At 39.8% G+C, this 18,980-nt stretch overlaps 1 protein-coding gene across 13 annotated transcripts in view; it reads left to right on the top strand.

Annotated features, from left to right (window-relative positions):
- Positions 1-18,980, top strand: part of PCNT (pericentrin) — a 69,470-nt gene that overhangs the window by 23,495 nt on the left and 26,995 nt on the right. For 9 of the 13 annotated variants that reach the window (XM_074548127.1, XM_074548135.1, XM_074548130.1 and 6 more), the window contains 14 exons: positions 383-621; positions 1,508-1,974; positions 3,082-3,658; positions 4,292-4,525; positions 5,458-5,622; positions 7,240-7,386; positions 7,929-8,080; positions 9,388-9,602; positions 10,028-10,254; positions 11,882-12,044; positions 12,504-12,647; positions 16,702-16,931; positions 17,399-17,518; positions 18,043-18,063. In XM_074548127.1, coding sequence (XP_074404228.1) covers positions 383-621; positions 1,508-1,974; positions 3,082-3,658; positions 4,292-4,525; positions 5,458-5,622; positions 7,240-7,386; positions 7,929-8,080; positions 9,388-9,602; positions 10,028-10,254; positions 11,882-12,044; positions 12,504-12,647; positions 16,702-16,931; positions 17,399-17,518; positions 18,043-18,063 — 3,101 coding nt within the window. The remainder of the gene's footprint in view (positions 1-382; positions 622-1,507; positions 1,975-3,081; positions 3,659-4,291; positions 4,526-5,457; positions 5,623-7,239; positions 7,387-7,928; positions 8,081-9,387; positions 9,603-10,027; positions 10,255-11,881; positions 12,045-12,503; positions 12,648-16,701; positions 16,932-17,398; positions 17,519-18,042; positions 18,064-18,980) is intronic. The other 4 variants (XM_074548137.1, XM_074548134.1, XM_074548128.1 and 1 more) reach the window with 3 other exon arrangements.

The following is an 18,980-nucleotide window of genomic DNA, read 5'->3' as shown; positions in this document are numbered from 1 at the left end:
CATCTGACTTCTGGGGAAGTGCCTTGTATAAATATGATGTGCAAAAAGAGGAGATAAAACTTCCATAAATCTGCCATTACGTTGCCCAGAAAGAAGTTCTGCCTCTCTGGCAGCTGCAGATAAGGAGGGAGGTCCTGCCACAGGTTTTATGACTATTCTGTGTATGTTAATACTGGTGAATTCCCAGGGTGGTGATAAAATGGAACAGAGTATAAAATCATCCAGCTAAGGGGTTCTCCTTGTCCTGTATTTAACTTGGTTACTGATAAATTGCAGAGCCAAAACCATTCAGCTTTATTTCTATGCTTCAATAGGAGCTGTTAAAATAAATTCCAGCATGTCATTTTATTGTGTGACTTGGATTTTTTGTTTTTCTTTCCAGAAATCACCAAACTGTGTCTGCAGAGTGTTCAAGATGTAGCACGCCAGGTTGAGGTGGAGGTGGCTGAGCGAGTGTCTGTGCTGGAGGAAGAGCACCAAGCCAAGCTTGCTCTCCTCAACTCTGAGCAACAGCACATTGCAGAGCTCTCAGAGGAAATAAGGCACTTAAAGGAGGAGCTTACAAAACAAAAAGATTGTTCTGAGCAGAATGAAAAGCATCTGAAAGAAGAAATGGAGAAGGTAATTTGTACTGCAGAAATGTTTTGTGTAGAGTTGGGCAAGCTCCAGCCTGGTGGGAAGGCCAAGGGAGGGAGAAGCAGCACTTGAATTTCAAAGTCCCTGGTTTGGGGATAGCAGCTAAAGCTTTAAATGGACTTGTCTGGATAGACATAAATGTTGGAATACACTTCTGTTCTGGGGTGTCTCTTGTACCTCACAGTTTGGGAGTTGAGGCAGTCATACATGGTAACGTCACTCTTACATGTTAAATCAGCTGCTCCAGCTGAGGATAAACTTGGAATAAATGTTAATTGATTGCTTAAATCGCTCCATATTTGAATGCTTATGAGAATTAGATTGGTGAAGCTCTTATTTATCAAGTCCTCCTTTCCACCCTCTTTAAAGAGGCATGAATATATGATATGTATCTTTTTCCAGGCTTATCAACTGTTGGAGAAAGCCAGAGAGAGTCTTTTTTTGCTTTCTCTGATGGAGCAATCATTTGCTGCTTTGGCTTCTGTTTTTGTGCTATATGTTTATGTGGCTTTTAAAAGAAGTTTAAAAGTTTTTATTCATGCCTAATATAAACACCTAAGATGCCCATAGCTGTATAAGTTGAACTCCTGAAAAGTGACCTCAAGAGAAATCAACATAGAGTACCATATTAATTCTAGATTTCTGCCTTAATTTTTTCTTATCTTCATAACCCAAATTAATTATTAATAAAGCATTGAATTTAATCCATGTCAGTTTATAAATGGTCATTTCAGCCTTACTTTCATTAGGAACGAGTAGTTCAATACAAGAATTTAATCTTTTCAAGACCTTAAATGCCTGGGAGTGCTCACACACTTCAATTTGGTTTTGGTGGTTTATTCTTTTTTCTTTGGAATAATTGTCTTCACAGGTAAAATATAAAATTGCTGAGGATCACAGAAAGGAATTAAGAGAAGAAGTCCAGAAAATAGAGACTATGTACAAAGAAAAAGAGAAGAAATGGCAATGTGAAAGTGAGGCCCAGAGAATCCTAGCAGAAGAGAAGTTAGCACTATTGCACACAGAACTGCAAACCAGAGCAGAATCTGAGAAGCAGAACTTACAAAAACAGTTTGAACTCCGTGAAGCTGAAATGATTCAACTTCAAGATCAGCAAGCTGCCAAAATTCTGGAGCTGGAGAAGCTGGTGAAGGAGCAGCAAAACAACTTGCAGCAGCTGGAGGACAGCCTTGCAGGTGCCCAGGCTGTGCAGAAAGCTCAGCAGCAATATGAAGCTGACCTGGAGGCAGCCAAAGCCCTCATGGCAAAAGAAATGGAAAAGGCCACACTCTGCCTGCAGGAAGAATGTGCACTGAAACTCCTGGAAGCACAAAACAAGTAAGTTTCCCTTAGAACTTCCCTCATTGTTAGAGCTGCTTTGTCTTTAGACTTCATGAGTGATAGTGCAAGGTTGTCACTTGATGGCACTATCTGTAAAGGCATTTTATCTAGTCTAGCAAATAAAATGTAGTCAAGTTTTGCCTGCTAGGAGTGCAACAAAGGTGGAAATCAAATACCAGCCTTCAAAGAGAAGTGTAATAGGATATATAAGTGGAAAAAATCTCTAAATGTTTTTAAACAATTGGAATCAAAGTCAACAAGCTTTTCCTGGTGAATTAAGCTTGTGCTAACCATTGAATGCTGAGGTTGATGGGGCCCCCTTTGGTATTCTTAGTTCTGGTTAGATGCCTGGAACTCCTGTTTTTCTTCCCCTTCCTACACCTGTTGTTTCAAGTGAATTAAGTAAACAACCACTTGTTGGTATTTGAATGCATTGCTTCAAATTTCCCTTCTTCCCTCCCCAAAAATATGTTCAGAGAACAAGACTGGAGAAATAATTGACTGTAAGAAAGCACTGAGAGCAGCAACTTAACTTTTAGATAACTGGGATTTTTAGTTATTCGTGTCTGCATGCTAAAATACTGTAGTCACTGATTGCAGTAAAATGCAGATACTAAATTTTCTGCATCAAGCTTTAGGCAGAACTCAGCTGGGTTTGGAGGAGCCCCCAGCTGTCCCACATAGACCTCCACAGTGGTTGTATGTCTGTCTTTACCAGATGTTTATAGAGGTGTTGGTTATGACAGTTCATTTATTTGCACACAACACATTTGAGATGTACTGCCATGACAGTATCTCATGGTGTATACATTGCTACTTCTCAAATATATTTCTTTGTGTTTGTAAGTTAATAGAGATGCCAGTTTCTGTAGTAATAACCAGCTTCTCCCAAGTGACATTGCAGAAACCTTTAATTATGTGGCTATGAAATCATCATTGTGGTTTGCTTTGAATTTAGTTCAGCATTTGAAGCATGAAGTAAAATTTGTGGAAACTAAGTGAGGTCTATTTATTTTCCTTGGGCTATTATTTATTAGCTCAATTATTTTAAAAAAAAATTACTTTTTTGACAATATTTTCTTAACTTTCTTGGAAATAATACAGGTTTATGGAGGAGCACAAAGCAATGACTCAGAAATTCACGACTGAGCAAGAGATTCTTCTCCAAAAGCTGAAAGAGAAACATGTGGATGAGCTGGAACTCCAAAGTCAGCAGTTAGAGGAGAAGCATAAGCAGCAGATTTTGTCTTTGACAGCGGATTTGCAGGCAAAACACCAAGCTGAAATTGAGACACTTAAATCTACACTGGAAAGCAAACAGCAGATTCAGCTTGAAAGTTGTGTTGCTGAACTACAGGCAAAGCATCAGGCCCAAATCGATGAGCTGGAGGTTAAACACTTATCAAATCTGGATTCCTTGGAGTCTTCCTACCTATCTGAAATTCAGACCATAAGAGATGAGCACTGTAGGGCTCTGCAGAAGCTACAGCTGCAGCACAGGGAGCAGCTCCAAGAGCAGGATAAAATCCATCAGGCACAGCTGCTTCGGGAGATTGAGATGCTGAAATTGAAGCATGCTGAAGAACTTCAGCTGTCCCAAAATAATTTGAAAATTGAGCTGGCTACTGCTAATATGGAAAAGCTTAAAACCATGGCTCTTGAAGCAGAAGAAGCTCATAAGGTGAGTGAGAAAGAAAACCTGGCATAGGAGGTGAAATTTCAGGACATATTGTGTGGGATCAGCTTTTCCTTTGCTCCCAGGGGATTTTTTCACAACCTCTTTGTGCCAGCACTGACACATTGTGTGGGGCCATATTATGAGCTGAAACAGGAAACCCCAGCTGAAAATCAAATCCATCTGTAGATTCCTGCCTCAAATGCTCAGCCTAACGAATTTTCTATATCATTTGTGGAAAAGGCACAAATGAGGTGTGTCTTTTAATGTGTTTAAAATTGGAGGATCTCCATTTTGTGGCTCAGACCTTCTCTCCCTGGTAGAGCTGTTGTGTAATTCTTCAGAAAGTGATTAGACCAAAGTCAATTCAATTCTGGAGTTTAAGTCACATCTCTAGGAATCTAAAGATTCTTCCAAATAAGGAAGGATTTACAGAACTTTTGCTAGGTAAGAAAAATAAACCCATTTAAATGTTTTAGAGAGTATGTATATATATGTATGCTCATCCTTCATGAAACAATATTGTTCCTGTTTATTTTAAAAGCCTTGATACTGCAGGACATGTGCTTGACAAAGGGGTTGCAAAGTTAATTGTACTTCTTTTTTTCCCTGCCCTTTTTTAAATTACTGCTTACACAGGATGATCTGAACACAGCTCTTCGAAACCAAAGGCAGTTGCTGGAAGAGGAAAAACGTCTGGCTCTGGATCTGTTACGTGAGCAAGTGTTGCAGATGGAGGAGAGGCACAGGAAAGCACTCCAGGAGCTTCAGGAGCTTCATGAGGCAGATATTAGCAAACATAAGGAACAGTTCTCCAAGGAGCTGGAAGAAGAACTGGGGAAACTAAAAGCTCAGCATGAACGAGAGCAAGAGGTCAGAATGCTGCTAATACCTAAACCCAAAACAATCCATGTTTTACCATTAAAAAATTTCCATTTTATTCAACTTAGAAATAAGACTGTACATCTAGATGGTTTTGGAATATTTTTTGAACAGTGCTAACAATAAGAAGACACAATGTGACTTGTGCAGATGCAAGGACCCACTGGTGTTATATTACACTCCTATAGTAGGAAAAGTCACAAACAAAATGAGTTTTATCCAGCTAGAACCACAGAATACATTAAGTTAAAATATTACTAACTTGTGCTTTTTCACTTACTAAATGGAAAATTTGATAATGTTCCTAATAATTCTTAAATAATTTAAAAAGAAGAGATTGCCTGGGGAGGAAGTTACATTAGTTTTCTGGGAGGTTCTCTAGGTCATTTGGTCTTCAAGCACATCATCCTAGAAACAGGATTTGTGTTCTGATGACTGCAGTGACTTAGAGAAAACAGTAGGAAAAGACCCCTAGATGACCAAAAATGTCTCAAACCTTTCATTATTGTATCCCAGGACAATTGCATTAGAGATGTGTAATGCTTGCTCCCATTTGAGTAAGGGAAATCACATCTTAACAAAATATGCTCTCCCTGTGTTTCTCCCCCCCAGTTTCCCCTATTTTTTTAATTTCTTTTAGAGCAGTGTCTGTTGGAAAGACTAAGTCAGGAATACTTTGTTAGTCTGACCTGATGGTCTCATGAATACAGGAGATACTTGATACCCAATGCCTGCTTGCTTATCTATTTTTATCAACTGCTTTTTTTTCTATACTCAGCATGGTGACAGACAGCAGCCCTGTATGACCTTGAGGATTGTGAATGTACCCTTCAGAATTTGGTTTAGCATGATGGACTTGGTTGTATTTTTCCTTAATTCTAACACTGTGGCAAAAATATTTTATATTCCTTCCTTGTCTGCAGCTGTATGCTTCTGCATCAGCCTCTGAAGTAAAATCTGTGAGAACAGCTCTTCTGGCTCAATTTGAGGAGGTAAAATTGAAGCAGCAGCTCCAGTTCCAGGAGGAGATTGAGCTGTTGAAGTGTCAGTCAGAGTTGCTGCTGGAACAGCAGATTGCACAGCTGAAGGTAGGCTCTGGTGAAAATGCTCTTCTGAGTAAGCTCTGGGAGTGTGTTTTAGTGAAAAAAGAGCATTTGGTGTAAGATTTTTGTTCTTCAGCCTCTAAAATGGAGTCTGAGCGAGATCTCTCCCATGCTTCACAATGTTAGAACTAGAAAAACAGCATTGGAAATCAAGCAGTATTCTGTGAGCCATTGTCTTTACCTCAGGGTTGTCTTCAAGTCCTGAACAGCATGTGAAGTGTCCTTCTGCCAAAACCAAAACAATCAGTGGAGCATGCTCTAAGCACCTTTCCTTGTGTACATGTTCAGTTGGTCATTTGAGACTTTTGCTTCTTAGTGTCTGCAGAGACTGTGCCCTTCAATCATCCCACATCTACTGCACACACTGTGTCTATGTGGCAAAATATTCAGTATTATCTAAGCTTTTACCAACTGTGTGATGACAATCAACTCTGTATGTGAGGTACTTTGTTGGTAACTCTGCTGTTACTCTCTGCTTTCATGATAAACATCATGATAAGCATTTTCAATGTTTCCTGCCTCTGGCCCTCTGTGTAGTCCTGATCAGTGTTTGACCTCTCTCTACTTGGTGCAGCTGTCTTTGGAAGCAGAGGGCACAAGTGTGTCCTGAAAAGCTGCTGCAGGTATATTTGGCACTGCTGTCCTCAGCTGAACCCCAGAAGCTGGGACTGGACTGAGGGTTATGCAGAAACTCCAGAAATGATCCCTGCTTTTTTCTCTTATGCTGCCTTAATTAGCATTTGCAACACCAGAAATTTCACTTGCTGTTGCAGCTGTCTGTGGATTCAGGGTTTTTTGCCTCATGTACTTGCTAACCAGTGTTTTGTCCCAGAAGAGAGTGGCTGGATCTCCTTGCAGTGTCAGACTGAGCTGTGCTGTGGGCTGATACAGATTTTTACAGCAAGCCTTTCCCTTCCCACTCCCCTGTGCTGCTTGTGCAGTTCTCTTCATGCCAGCCTGTTCCCTTGGTTTCTTCCCTCTGCCTCCCTGGCAGATTTGAGGTATTCAAAATTGCTGTCTGTGCTCTCTTAAGTGTTTCTGAGAAGAACAAGCAGGCTGCTTAAGAGATTTTGTCCACAAATGCCATTTTCTAGGTCAAGGCACCTAGAAGGAAGGACACAAGGAACCTTTGTGTCAGCCCATTTTTATCTTCCTAAGTGCATTGGACACAGACTGGCTCAGTCTTCTGCAAAGGATCCATGTCATCTTGGTAGACTGCAGGTCTTCTGCTCTGAAATCTTATTTCTTGCCATGGGGAAAAACTATTTTCTTGACTTGCCAATGCAAAAATAGGTGGCCATCACATTGGAGTGTATTGGTGTTCATAGATAAAATTGTGCCTCATCAGTGCTGAGTACAGAGGGACAGTCACTGCCCTGGCTCTGCTGGCCACACTATTTTTGATTTTGATCACAGTTTCAGCATAATTTTGTTGTTTGGAGGTGTTGATGTCTAAGTTACTGCTTATATTCTGAGAGGCAAAATGTGTGCTTCTAAACAATACAGAAAAAATACAGGGGCTGTTTGAGGTTTTTTTGGAGGATGGTGGTGGTGTTTGGTTTTTCTTCTCTCAGTAAATCCAAGTATATGTGGTTTCTGCAGGAAGAATTTGAAGCTGAAAAGAAGGCATCACTACATGACCAGGAGCAGATGTTGATTCAGGAGAGGGAGAAGGCACAGGCTGCTCACCAAAAGGAACAAGAAATGTTGTCAGCCCAGCTGCAGGAAAGAGCAGCAATAATTAACCAGGTAGGGAGAAGATACTTTAAAACTAGATTTTAAATGTGCTTTTAGGGTTGTATTTTTGCATACGGCTCTCTGCCTCAATGTGTGTAGAGATTGAAGGTATAATTCTTGTGGTATGTTAGACTAGGGGGAAACAGTAACACTGAGAATTTCCTGACTGGGAATGCTTTACTCTTTCAAGCTCTTCTTGTAGACTTGGTGAGGGTTGAGGATGTTGGTATGGGCACAGAATGCTTTTCTCTCTTGGTAGTTTTCTCCCAAATAGATACTTTGACTTATTTCCTAGTTTACTGATGAGACAGAGTTTCTGACAATGGCAGTAATTTGTTTGGCAGCAAAATCTGGAGGTGGGGTAGGTATACACATACAAATAGGTATTTTTACTTATGTATAGTCATATGTTTTAATCTGATATAGATATCATCTGAAAAAATAAATATAAGGAGAGAAGTAATTTTTCTAGAAACTCATTTTCAAGTAGAGTTTATAAAGCAAAGTTGAGGTGAAATTGTTGACTCTGTTGTGTTTTCACTGTACTTCCACAGCTGGAAAAGGAAGTGGCCTCTTTCAAGCATGAAATAGAGGAGACCAAGTCTGAACTGAAGACACTCCTTCAGTGGCAGGGCAGGGAAAACCAAGAAGGAGAAAATTTGCTGGCCTTGCTGAGGTCTGATATTGAGCACTCCAAGGAGGAAAGGTTTGTTCATCTTTGGTAACATAATGCTTAGTGCTTTTCTATTTGCTTGTTTTCCTACTTCTCTTAAAGAAATCAATAAGTAGGCAAAATTAAGCCAGCTCACAATAGTGTTGGAGAATGATATATTGCTTTTATTTGCAAATTATTTTGAGGGTTTTTTATATTATCAACCTATTCTGACATTAAGAGCAAGTTGGGTTTTGTCTTGCTCTTTTTCTTTCAGCGTAATGAAGACCTTGGTGTTTTGGGGTTTCTCCTGTCTCTAGTCTTGGACAAATCTAAAAAAATGGAGAGAGGGTCTGTGACCAAGAGGCTTTCAGATGGAGTGGATTGGTTTGACATGTCATGGGGATTAGAGAAGCTGTCATGTTGAATAAGCTTCTAGAATTCCCTCTCTCATCTTTCAGAAACTGGCTTAGTGTTAATCTTAAACTAAAATAATTTCATAAATAGAAATAGATAGAATAGAAACATTTTCATAAATAGAAGTTTTGTTGTCAGGTCTGCCAGAACACCCTCTAGTTGTTTGATGTCACTGCTACTGTAGTAGTAGACTCCTTGCTCCTCCTGCTGTAGTAGTGTCTTCCTTGCTGGTGCTTCCACAGGTATGAAAGGCTGAGATGTTTATGACTGTAGTGTGATCTGCCTGTGGAGATGACAAAGGTGTTTTGCTGTGATGCCTGAAGTTTTAGCTTTTATATTTTTCAGGTTCTGTGCTGCTTTAGTGTGTGGGTCTGAGCTTCATATTAGGGGATGGTGAGCTCTCTTCACAGAGTAGGGAGACAAAACAATTCCTTCTCTAGCTGAGGACCAAGGACAAATGATCCAAATTTCATGCCCAAGAGCAGAGACAACATGGACTGAAGAGAGAAAAACAAGGATGGCACTTCATGACCTAAAGCTGTAACTGGACAATTATCTCCAATATGCAAATGGACCAGAACTTGTAAAAGTGAGAGACCCCGTGACCAGTTGTCCATTTTGTGACCATTTTGGTCCATTTTGGATGTAGCCCTGGCTGGGCTCTTGTGCTGCCCAAGGTGGATCCATTGAGGCCTATTAGTAAATCCCTACTTTATTCTTTAACTCTGCCCAGCATCTGCTCTCGTTCAGCCTGCACAAGGCATCAGCCATGCCAGCTCTTTAAAAATGACCTGGTTTTTGTGAGTCATCTGAGTGATCTTCACTGGTAACTGCCCAACCATGGCAGATACCCATTTTAGACTGTCAGGCTTAGAGTAGGTTCGAAGTGTCTTCCAAATCAAGTGTGTGCAATTTTTCAAATGTTCAATATGTTTTTGTTCTAGGGAAAAACTGCGTGAGTCTTATCAGCACGTTTTGAAACTGCTGATGGAAGTGGTGAAGGCCACAGTAGTTATTGAGGACCTTATCTGTAGCAAGATTGGGCTTTGCCTTGATGACAGTCTGGCTTCTGGAGATTCTAAAGAAGCTCAGAGTATGATGGAAGAAATGGGATTCATGCAGTATTTCAAAGCCAAAGAAAACCATCACCTAGAAAAGGGTGAGTACAAATCACCAAACATGGATGTAGATATTGTATTCTTGAAAACTGCCTGTTGTATGGATGAGAATATCTCTTTTTGCAATGTTTGTGTTTTTCAAAGCAGGTCCACAGTTAAGATAGTGTCTACCAGTGTTCTCTCAGTTTAATTCTTTTAGTAGTGCAGCTACCTATAATGTTGTTTGAAAAGCTTGGCTAGATCATGGGGCAGGAAAGATGGACTTGGTGAATGCAGAGTTCCTGTGTTGTACAGCACAAGATTGCCAAACCTTGTGGAAAACCCTCATGATTTTTCATAACTTGGACACATCAACAGTTCAGTGTTCATCTTGTGGTGCATGTCCAGGACCATGTCGCTGCCTGATGTCAGTCATCTGTGTGACCACTTTTGTGGCCAGCTGTCACTCTTCTGTGTTTCCCAATAGCTTCCTTGTTTGCAGTAGAGGAGCTGCTTGATGAGACTCTCACAGAAGACAACCAGCTGTCTCCAGGGACTGGTGAGGTGTCTGAGTTGAGCCAATACTTATGTGAAAGCGTTTTTGCAAAGCCAGAATTGGCGTGTGAAAGTGAAGAAGCGATACTGAAAATTTGTCATCGTTTGCGCACTGCAGTGGAGAGACTTCTGGAACTGGTTACAGAGTCAACTAAACAAGTAAAGCTTTTCATCTTTTAAAAGTGATTTAGAGTTGACCTAGTCTGGTGGGAGATGTCCCTGCTCAGGGCAGGGGTTTGGAACTAACTGGTCTTTAAAGGTCCCTTTCAAATCAAACCATTCCATAGTTTTGCGTATAACACTGGAAATGTGAATTCAGTTTTCAGGCTGCATTTTTAACCTTTTAACAGATCCTGTGGGAGGGCAATAGATTGGTCACCTTAAGTAAATTTAAACTGGTATTTAAATTCATTTGGTAACTTCAGGAGACCAGGAGTTTTTTTGAGAGTCTTTTATCACACTTCTCATTGATGCCTTTTCAAAACTGATAAGTAGGTTCAGGAAAACTCAGTCCCATGTCAAAATGCTTGGGCAATATGTAGATAGCAGCAAACAAATGTCCTTGTAATGATATGCTGCTTTAATTGTGGCAAAAGGAGACGCACTATTTCCATACTGACTTTTGCTATGTCTAAACTGCACATCTGGGGTAGATTCACAAGCGCTGTATGCATCTGAGGATTTAACTTAGTGTGACAGTAATTAGTTTGTTGGGTAAGGAAGTCCCTAATTGAAGAGAAGATGGGAAGGGGAAAAACATGTCTGAAATTACCCTACTCATTAGGTATTTTGGGAAACCCAGAGATGTGTCTGTGTGAAATTTATATTCACCATCTTCAAAAACCCCTCCTAGAATGAGGTGCATACATTTCCTTTTAGGTACTGATGATGCTTCCACTGATACATAGCTAACTTGTGCTTAAAGTACTTGCCCAAGCCATGGCAGATCTGGGTTCTAGGTGACCCTCATCAGCTGTGATCCAGCATGCTTTGCTTGCTGGGGGTGTTCCTTGGAAACCTGATGATATTTGGACTTCACTGTCTATTAGACATGACTGAATCTATTGAAGAATTTAAGTGTAAGGATGCTTTGAATTTTAAGTGGCTCAGCAAGTGTCAAGCTAAGCAGTTTAGCCAATAGGGAGGTGTGACAGTGTTCACAGGGGTCCGAGGATGAGGGAAGAGATGAGGATGACTCCATGTTTCAGAAGGCTTGATTTATTATTTTATTGTCTATATTATATTAAAACTATGCTAAAAGAATAGAAGAAAGGATTTCATCAGAAGGCTAGCTAAGAGTAAAAAAGAATGAATAACAAAGGCTTGTGTCTTGGACAGAGAGTCTGAGCCAGCTCACTGTGATTGGCCATTAATTAAAAACAGCCACATGAGACCAATCACAGATGCACCTGTTGCATTCCACAGCAGCAGATAACCATTGTTTATATTTTGTTTCTGAGGCCTCTCAGCTTCTCAGGAGAAAAAATCCTAAGGAAAGAATTTTTCATAAAACATGTCTGTGACGGGGAGGTATTTCTTTTTATGCACAGTGAAGAAACTTAGGTTCCTAAGCAAGACTTGTGGCAAAAATACTGCTATGTAAGCACAGGGATTCACCCAAGTGTCCAGAGGTGTTGGGTAAAGTCAGCTTAGTACTAAAATGAAAGTTCAAAACTTGGAACTTAATGCATAAATTTTAATAAAAATTTGGGAGTTTTGTTGCAATGTCTCTAGTATTATTACCTTGCATCTGAGGTCTGATGCTGGGGCAATTATTGGCTTGCAGCTGGAGAAGATGCATGAAAACCATGCTCAGTTTGAGGAGGAGTTCAGCCGCCGCAATCGCGAGACGGCGCAGGTGGTGAGCCAGCACCAGGAGCTGATGGAGTGCCTCAGTGAGGAGAGTGAGGCCAAGAACCAGCTGGCACTGGAGCTCCATAAGGCAGAGGGTAGGAAATGGATTGCAGTGTCATTTTCTCACAGCTTGTTCCTCCCTACATTTATCATATTATTTCTGTTTCCTGTATTTCTTGGGCTCTAAATCTAACATTTGATCTTACTTTCTGGAGATGGTTTCTTGAAACATCAGCTCTTAGCAGAGGATGTGTTGGAAGCTCATCCCAGGCCATCAAAGCTTAATGATCCCCGTTTGAATCCTGCAGATTTAGAGATTTCGTCATGTGTCATCCTCATAAAATCTTGATAATCTTAGAATACATTAACTAGTATGTTTTATTCCTTAAGGTAGTCAAAAGCCTAGCTACAGTATAAAGATAAATCAACTTTTACTTCCTCCTTTTTATGTCACCTTCCATTGTTTGGCAAAAATTTAGTCATGTTTTCAAGCTGCTTTTTCCCAGTGGATGAGTTTGTCTATGGCTTTATTTGCATTCTTACTTGGCTTCCAGGCATTATTGAAGGCTACGTTGCAGAAAAAGCTGCATTGGAAGAGGCCTTAAACCTGAAAGAGGAATCTGAGCGTCGCCTTGTTGTGGAGCTGGAGAACATGAGGGAACGCTTCCAGGAGCTCACCCAGGAGCAGGCAATTCTTGGTGAGTAGAGAGTACAACATTCTTAACTTAAAACAAAGTTGTCTTCACTCAAGGCACATTGCAGTGTCCCCCTGTCATGGATCAGAGGTTGGCTCTATGACCTAATGAGCAGCTCAGACTGGTACACAGGTGAGAAGGGTCTTCCTGTAAAGGCAGAAAGCTCTACAGACATGGATCAAGGTCTTCAGGAGCTTTGGAGCACAATAAAGATGAAATACCTAAAGGCTGGCACTCTGTGTATTCCATGCACTTCTCTGTATTCCATATGTGTTTTAGTTGGTCTAGAAGATAAAATGGATCACAGTGCCCTCCCTATTCATCTTGTCAATGTGTCTGTGTTTTGATTTCCAGGAGCACCTGTTGCTAATGTAGCACAAAAAGAAGGTTCAGGTTTGTAATGACAAGTGTGGATTTTTTTTCTTGCTGTGTTGCTGTAACGCTGACTGAATGAGTTGATAACTTTTATTTTAACAATGAGGAATAGTACTTAATAATTAGGCCTGACAGGTTACTGGGTTTATAATTATCTTGGCCATAAAAAGCTGTGACTTCTGTGATGGAAAATTAGGAATATTCAATTCAATAATGACCATTTGAAGTGACAAAGATGTTTTGCTGCCATCAGGCTTAAAGTGCATTGTGCCATTGTCTTTGTTTTTGCCAGCTTCATTTTTTTTTAGAGGAAGGGGTATGTTGCAAGCTGGCTGTGAGCTTCTAGTGATACAAAGTCAGCTGTCAAAATGAGTAAATTAAGTTAAAGGGAGGGGAAAAAGAAAAATATTTGAGGTGATGTAAAACTGTGCGAAAAAAAGTACAGCAAGAGCTGAAGACATCTAAGAGAGGTGAAAGAAATGTAACTGAATGGATTGATAGGTCAAAGTGAAAAAATAAAAAGCAGAATGGTAGGGAAGGCTAGTAAAGAAATGAAAGAAGAAACCAGAAATAAGTAGGAAGGATCCTTAGAGTTATACACTGATTTTGGAAGTCAAGTGCTGTAATCAAATTTCTAGACGCTAAATTGAAAGTGAAATGCTTTATCCTCCTGAACTGAAGTTTGCCTACTTAGCTCCTGAGTGGCTAACATTTAGATCTGATAAATTCATAGTTGACATGCTTTTATGGTCTACTCAAAATATAATTCTCCTGTTTTTTAGATTCATTTTATTTATACACATGTGTATATTCATAGATTCTTGCATATTCACTGTCTCTTATTTCTGGACTTTTTCTTTTCCCCAGAGAGTGTGAGCTGAGTAAACCAAATCACTCAGGTGAATAAAAAGTTATGTAGGTAAATTCCTATTAGAGTCCAAAAGCTGCACTGAGCTTTCTTATCCATTACTGTATCTTTATTCCTTCTGTCCATTCAGATCCCCCTCAAGCACTATTTTTAATTTAACCTATTTTTGGTGTCCACCTCACTGTCCTGCAATTTGCTGCTGCCCGCTGTAGAACAGAGTTGTATTTTAGGATTGACATTCTCCCAGGAGCTGCAGCCCAGCCCTTGCCAGCAGCTCCTTAGAACTTGAACAGGTACTTTTGCTGCAAGGGCCAAGTCCTGAAATCCATCCCCTTTCCCCCACCCCAGCCATCTGTAGTACTTTTCCTCAGGTTTGGAATTGTTTGTAGTATGTGGAAAACGTGATAAGTACAAATCATATTGCTTGGAGCTGATTGACATGGGCTTATTCCTTGAAAAGCTGACATCTCCTGTTTTTCATGTGGAGTACTAATGTGAGTAGAATGGCCTTGCTAATTAAAACTCTTTTGGAATGGAGCTTGGCATTTGCTGCTGATCTGGGGAGTGGGAAGGAGTGTGCTGGGGCCTTTCCCAAGGGGAATTGCATGATGTGCAATAGCATTAATAAAATAGGTTTGTCTCTACAAAGAAACAAATCTGTGAGCTGACGATCTGTTGGTGTGTTGCTTGAAATTCTGTTTATACACTTGGGGAACATGTGCTTAAAAAATTTTTAAAATTTGTCAGAAAGTTTAGAGGTTGCCAAAATTTGATACTTGCTTTCTATGAAATACTGCTGATTGCAGGTAAAATCTGCTTGTCTGATTATTTTTTTCAATTAATTTACATTTCTGTCTGAAGAGGTGACTGCGTAGGTCGGTGTTATCTAATCAGTATTTTGTTCCTCATAAAGCACTGGTGTTCTTCTGGAAGCTAAAGAAGCCATCACTGTTTGTTAGGATATAGCAGGCAAATTTCTTGTGCTTGTTTTCCCAAATACCAGTTCTGTTCTCTCAGAGTCAGTCTGAATTCCTTTGGGTGTCCAAATATCTCCATCATCATAAATATCTCTAGCACCTGACCTTGCCCTCCTCTCTGCACCATGTGTTAGTAAATACACTATAGAGTGCTATTTTATTCACATTATTCCCATCTCTTGGCAGTAGACACTCTATCATGCAGCTGTGGCTGGGATTGGAAGTCCTAATAGAATTCAGATATTGTTGGATTTTGTGGGTTTTTTTCTGTTGCATTGTGTGATACAGATAATAGATATGTACAATACAGCTCCCAGGGGACTGGGAGAGAAATTAGGGCAGAGCCTTCACTTCATGCATCTGCCAGAGCCTGAGTTACATCCACAACCAAATGAACTTGTGATTATTTAAAAATATAAGAAGTAGGGAGTGTGGCACAGTGACTGCTCTGTGGTTATTATGTAGGCTATAATTAGTGCTTGGAGTGAAATGTAGTTGGAGTGTAACTGTAACCCACAACAGGATTGCTGTGGAGCTCAGGAGCTCATGTAGTCCATGTTTGTGTCCCAAACTTTCCTTGTTGCTCTTTGTCTGGCTTTTTGATTTCCAGAGCCAGTGAAGGCACAGACTCTTCACATGGTTTTCCATTATCCTCACTGTGGTGACATTTTCCCCAATGTGTACTGTGGTTATTGTTGCATTATTCCAAGCCTGTCACACTTATCTTTTCATACATGAACATGGAAATATTAATCATTTTTTGCTTAGTATCAAGTGTCTAGAAATGTCATTAAATATCTGTGGATAATGAAGCCCTAGAAAAAATGTTGTAGGTAGTGGTAGTTTTCTGTAATAGCAGCTTGTAATGACATTATGTCAGAAATCACATGCATTATATTGGTCATACTTCAAAAAGGTAATTGTCCATTCTGGAAATTTGGCTGGATCTTTTCTTAAGGTTGTTGCATCACAGACTTAGCTTTAACTTGTCACCAAAAACATTTGAGGTAAGTAATAGAACATGTGAAAAGTAAAATCAGAAGCTCTTGCAGGACCTTGCTTTGATACAAAATAGACAGGTTTCTTTTCCTGCTCAGGTTATTAACTATATTCACAATGGAAGTAGCTTTTGTCCAAGAGTGTTCACAGTAAAGTCTTCAATTTTGGTCTCCTAAACAGTGTATTCAGTGCATCCATCTGATTGAAAATGCAATTTGTAGCTGTAAATTAACTCTTGATAACTTGAACCATTTCAGCTGTGTACACTTCCCTTTTTGGTATTTCTTTTTTTGCACATGGAAAATATGTGCCATCTTTTTCCCAGGTGTTTTCTTCCCTTGATAACCTCAGAGCTGGACTGATTTTCTGTCAGCATGATTTTTCTCTGGGTTTGAATCCCCACTCAGGTTCAGAGGAATGCAGTAACTTTGTTTTTACATAGCAGCTGGCTTCAGGGTCAGGCTGGGCACCAGTGGCCACTGGCAAGGTGCTCTGGGTGCTGCCTCACCAGTACAGAGGGCAGCAGCAGTATCCAGCATGGCACAAGGCAGGAGCCATGGAGAAACCAGCCCAAGACTGGATGTTGGATGGGGACAGGAGGATCTTGGCATCAGAGTTTAGAGGAACTGAGAATTCTTGATTAAGGAGAGATTTGGGACAGAAGGGTGGCAAGGATTTAGGGTAGAGCAGTATAGGATGTCTCTTACAGCCTACCTCAGGAATAAATATTTTTATTTGTTTTGATGCTGTCCAAAATACTCAAATGTAATCTCATCTGAAATACTTGACTTTTTTACCCTTCACTGACAGCTTTTATGATTTTTGTGTTCTTACTCAGGTCTTCTCAAGGAAGTAGAATTTTTGTCAAAGGAGAAACTTGAGCTTCAGTGTCAGGCAGAGAAGGACCATTCCAACCTACGCTCTCAGATGAAGGTGTTGGAGGTGGAACTGGAGGAGCAGGTGCAAAGTAACCAAGACCTGGCTACAAAGTTACTGGAGATTACTGAATTAAAACAGCAAATTGAAGTGCTTGAAAAGCAGCTCAAAAACCAGCGACAGTTCATGGATGTGAGTAAGAGACATTTCCATGGGTTTGGAGGTGGTAAATTCTCAATTCTGGTTTGAGACATGCAAGGTGGCTCCCAAAATGGACTTTATTTTCAGTTTTGGTTGAAAATAAGACCTTAGTGTACTAGTCTCATTAAAGAAAAAACAAAGTTAATTTTTTCAGTTCAGTTTTTGTAGTATTGCAGGGTAATTTTTCCTTTTTATTAAATGATAATTGTACTTTACATGTATGTTGTAGTCAAAAAGATGCTTTCTCTTTATTTTATTTCCCTGTCACTATAGATATGCTTTCAGGACTACTAGAAGGTAGTCCTGATTAATTATTAATTATAAGATTATAATTAAATTATAATTATTTTTTAAATTAACAGTTTCTTCACCACAAAAACAAAACCCAATTATTCTTGTACTCAAGATTGTAATGCAATCTTCAAAAATATTTTGATTCTCTCTGCCTGGGTTTACAGGAACAAGCCATAGAAAGGGAACACGAACGCGATGATTTTCAGCAGGAAATTCAAAAATTGGAAGAACAGTTAAAACTGTCAGCAAAATCACAGACTTCAGGACAGTCCAGAGAGCAGAGGGTGAGTAAAATCAGACTTGGTGGCCAACAGAGTTTATTACTATTGAATACCAAACTCTATGTTCTTGATGGTCTGGCTCATGGGAGAGATTTTTGCTCTGTTACCCAGAGAGCAGATTTTTCCCCAGCTGATTGAACTACATTTAGGCAATGAGGGTACATTTATATTATTTGTTATGGAGGTGGAAAGAACTGTTTCAGGTGCTGTACATTCAAGTTTGAGTCTGGTCTAAAGGAACCTCTGAGCCTGGTTTAAATGAACAAGGAAGACAATATTACAGAAACTCCACTCTAAAAAGTTCATCTGAGAAATTACTTTTGAGTTTGAAATGTGTTTATTTTTTCCACTTAAACAATTGTAATAGAGATGTCATTTGTCTGCATGCCTCATCCTATTTAAGTTTATAAATGAGTCCTTGTTTACACAGTTTTGTTTGTTTGATGCTTGGCTTCAAAGATTAACTTTTGCCTTTTTTTTTCTTTTTGATTGGTTGGTTTTTTTTCACATAAATGAACATTATACAGAACTATGAATTGATTCTACAGGTATGGAAAACAGCATGAATGTCTCTTAACTTTTCTCTCCTTTTCCTTTCAATCCCTTCTAGATATGCTTTAGCTTTTTTCCTCTTCTTGGTATGTCAAGGCATGACTTGGAGCTGAGAATACAGGTTTTAGGGTGGCAGAATTCTTGCAGGGAATGAATGACTGCTTTCAATTTCATTTCCTCTACATAAGTACTCAGCTCTCCTGGCTTATTGCTCAGAGGTGTTACAGGCAGTTATTCACTGAAACAGCCTTTTGGTATAAAAAGAGAAGTTTAGGTTTGGAGCATGAAACCAAGATATTGGAATGGTGATGATAAAACTGTGCCTTTTGTCTGTGGCCTGACTCTTATCAGAACTTGTCAAGTAGTTCATTTCATTTCCATCTATTTGTGTATAGTTATGGAATTGTGTGCCTCAGTGTTAGAGTTGCACATCCATATCTTCAATATGAATGAATTTCCAGGGGATGGATTTTCCATGCTGGAGGGCATAGCTGAAAAAATGAATGCTGTAGCTTTGCAACCTCTCTCAGAAAGGATGAAAACTTATTGGAGAAAAACACACAGGATGGTAACTAAGCAAGTGACATTTGTAGGGTAGGGTGAGAGATGCAGGCATTCTGTGCCAGGAATGTCAGTATTTCAGTTGTTTAATGCAGCTGTAACAGCTTAACTCACTCCAGACCAGCTCAAGTGCACTCCTGATTTCTGCAGGTAGCAGTTATAACAAGTTTGCCCCTCTGGTGTTTATTAGGTACAAGGTATGCACCTAATAAAGTGGGATTATTTTGTGAAAAGAGTCCTCGCTGGTTCTTGGGAGCTGCACGTGAGAGTGAAGGTTATGTGGAAGGGTTTCTCAGCTACAGGATTGCAGCACCAGCTTTCTAACTTTTTATGTCTCAAGTGTCATAGTTTG

The sequence above is a fragment of the Zonotrichia albicollis genome, chromosome 10, assembly GCF_047830755.1.
Source record: "Zonotrichia albicollis isolate bZonAlb1 chromosome 10, bZonAlb1.hap1, whole genome shotgun sequence".
Lineage (NCBI taxonomy): Eukaryota > Metazoa > Chordata > Aves > Passeriformes > Passerellidae > Zonotrichia > Zonotrichia albicollis.
This window is presented reverse-complemented; position numbering and strand designations above follow the sequence as displayed.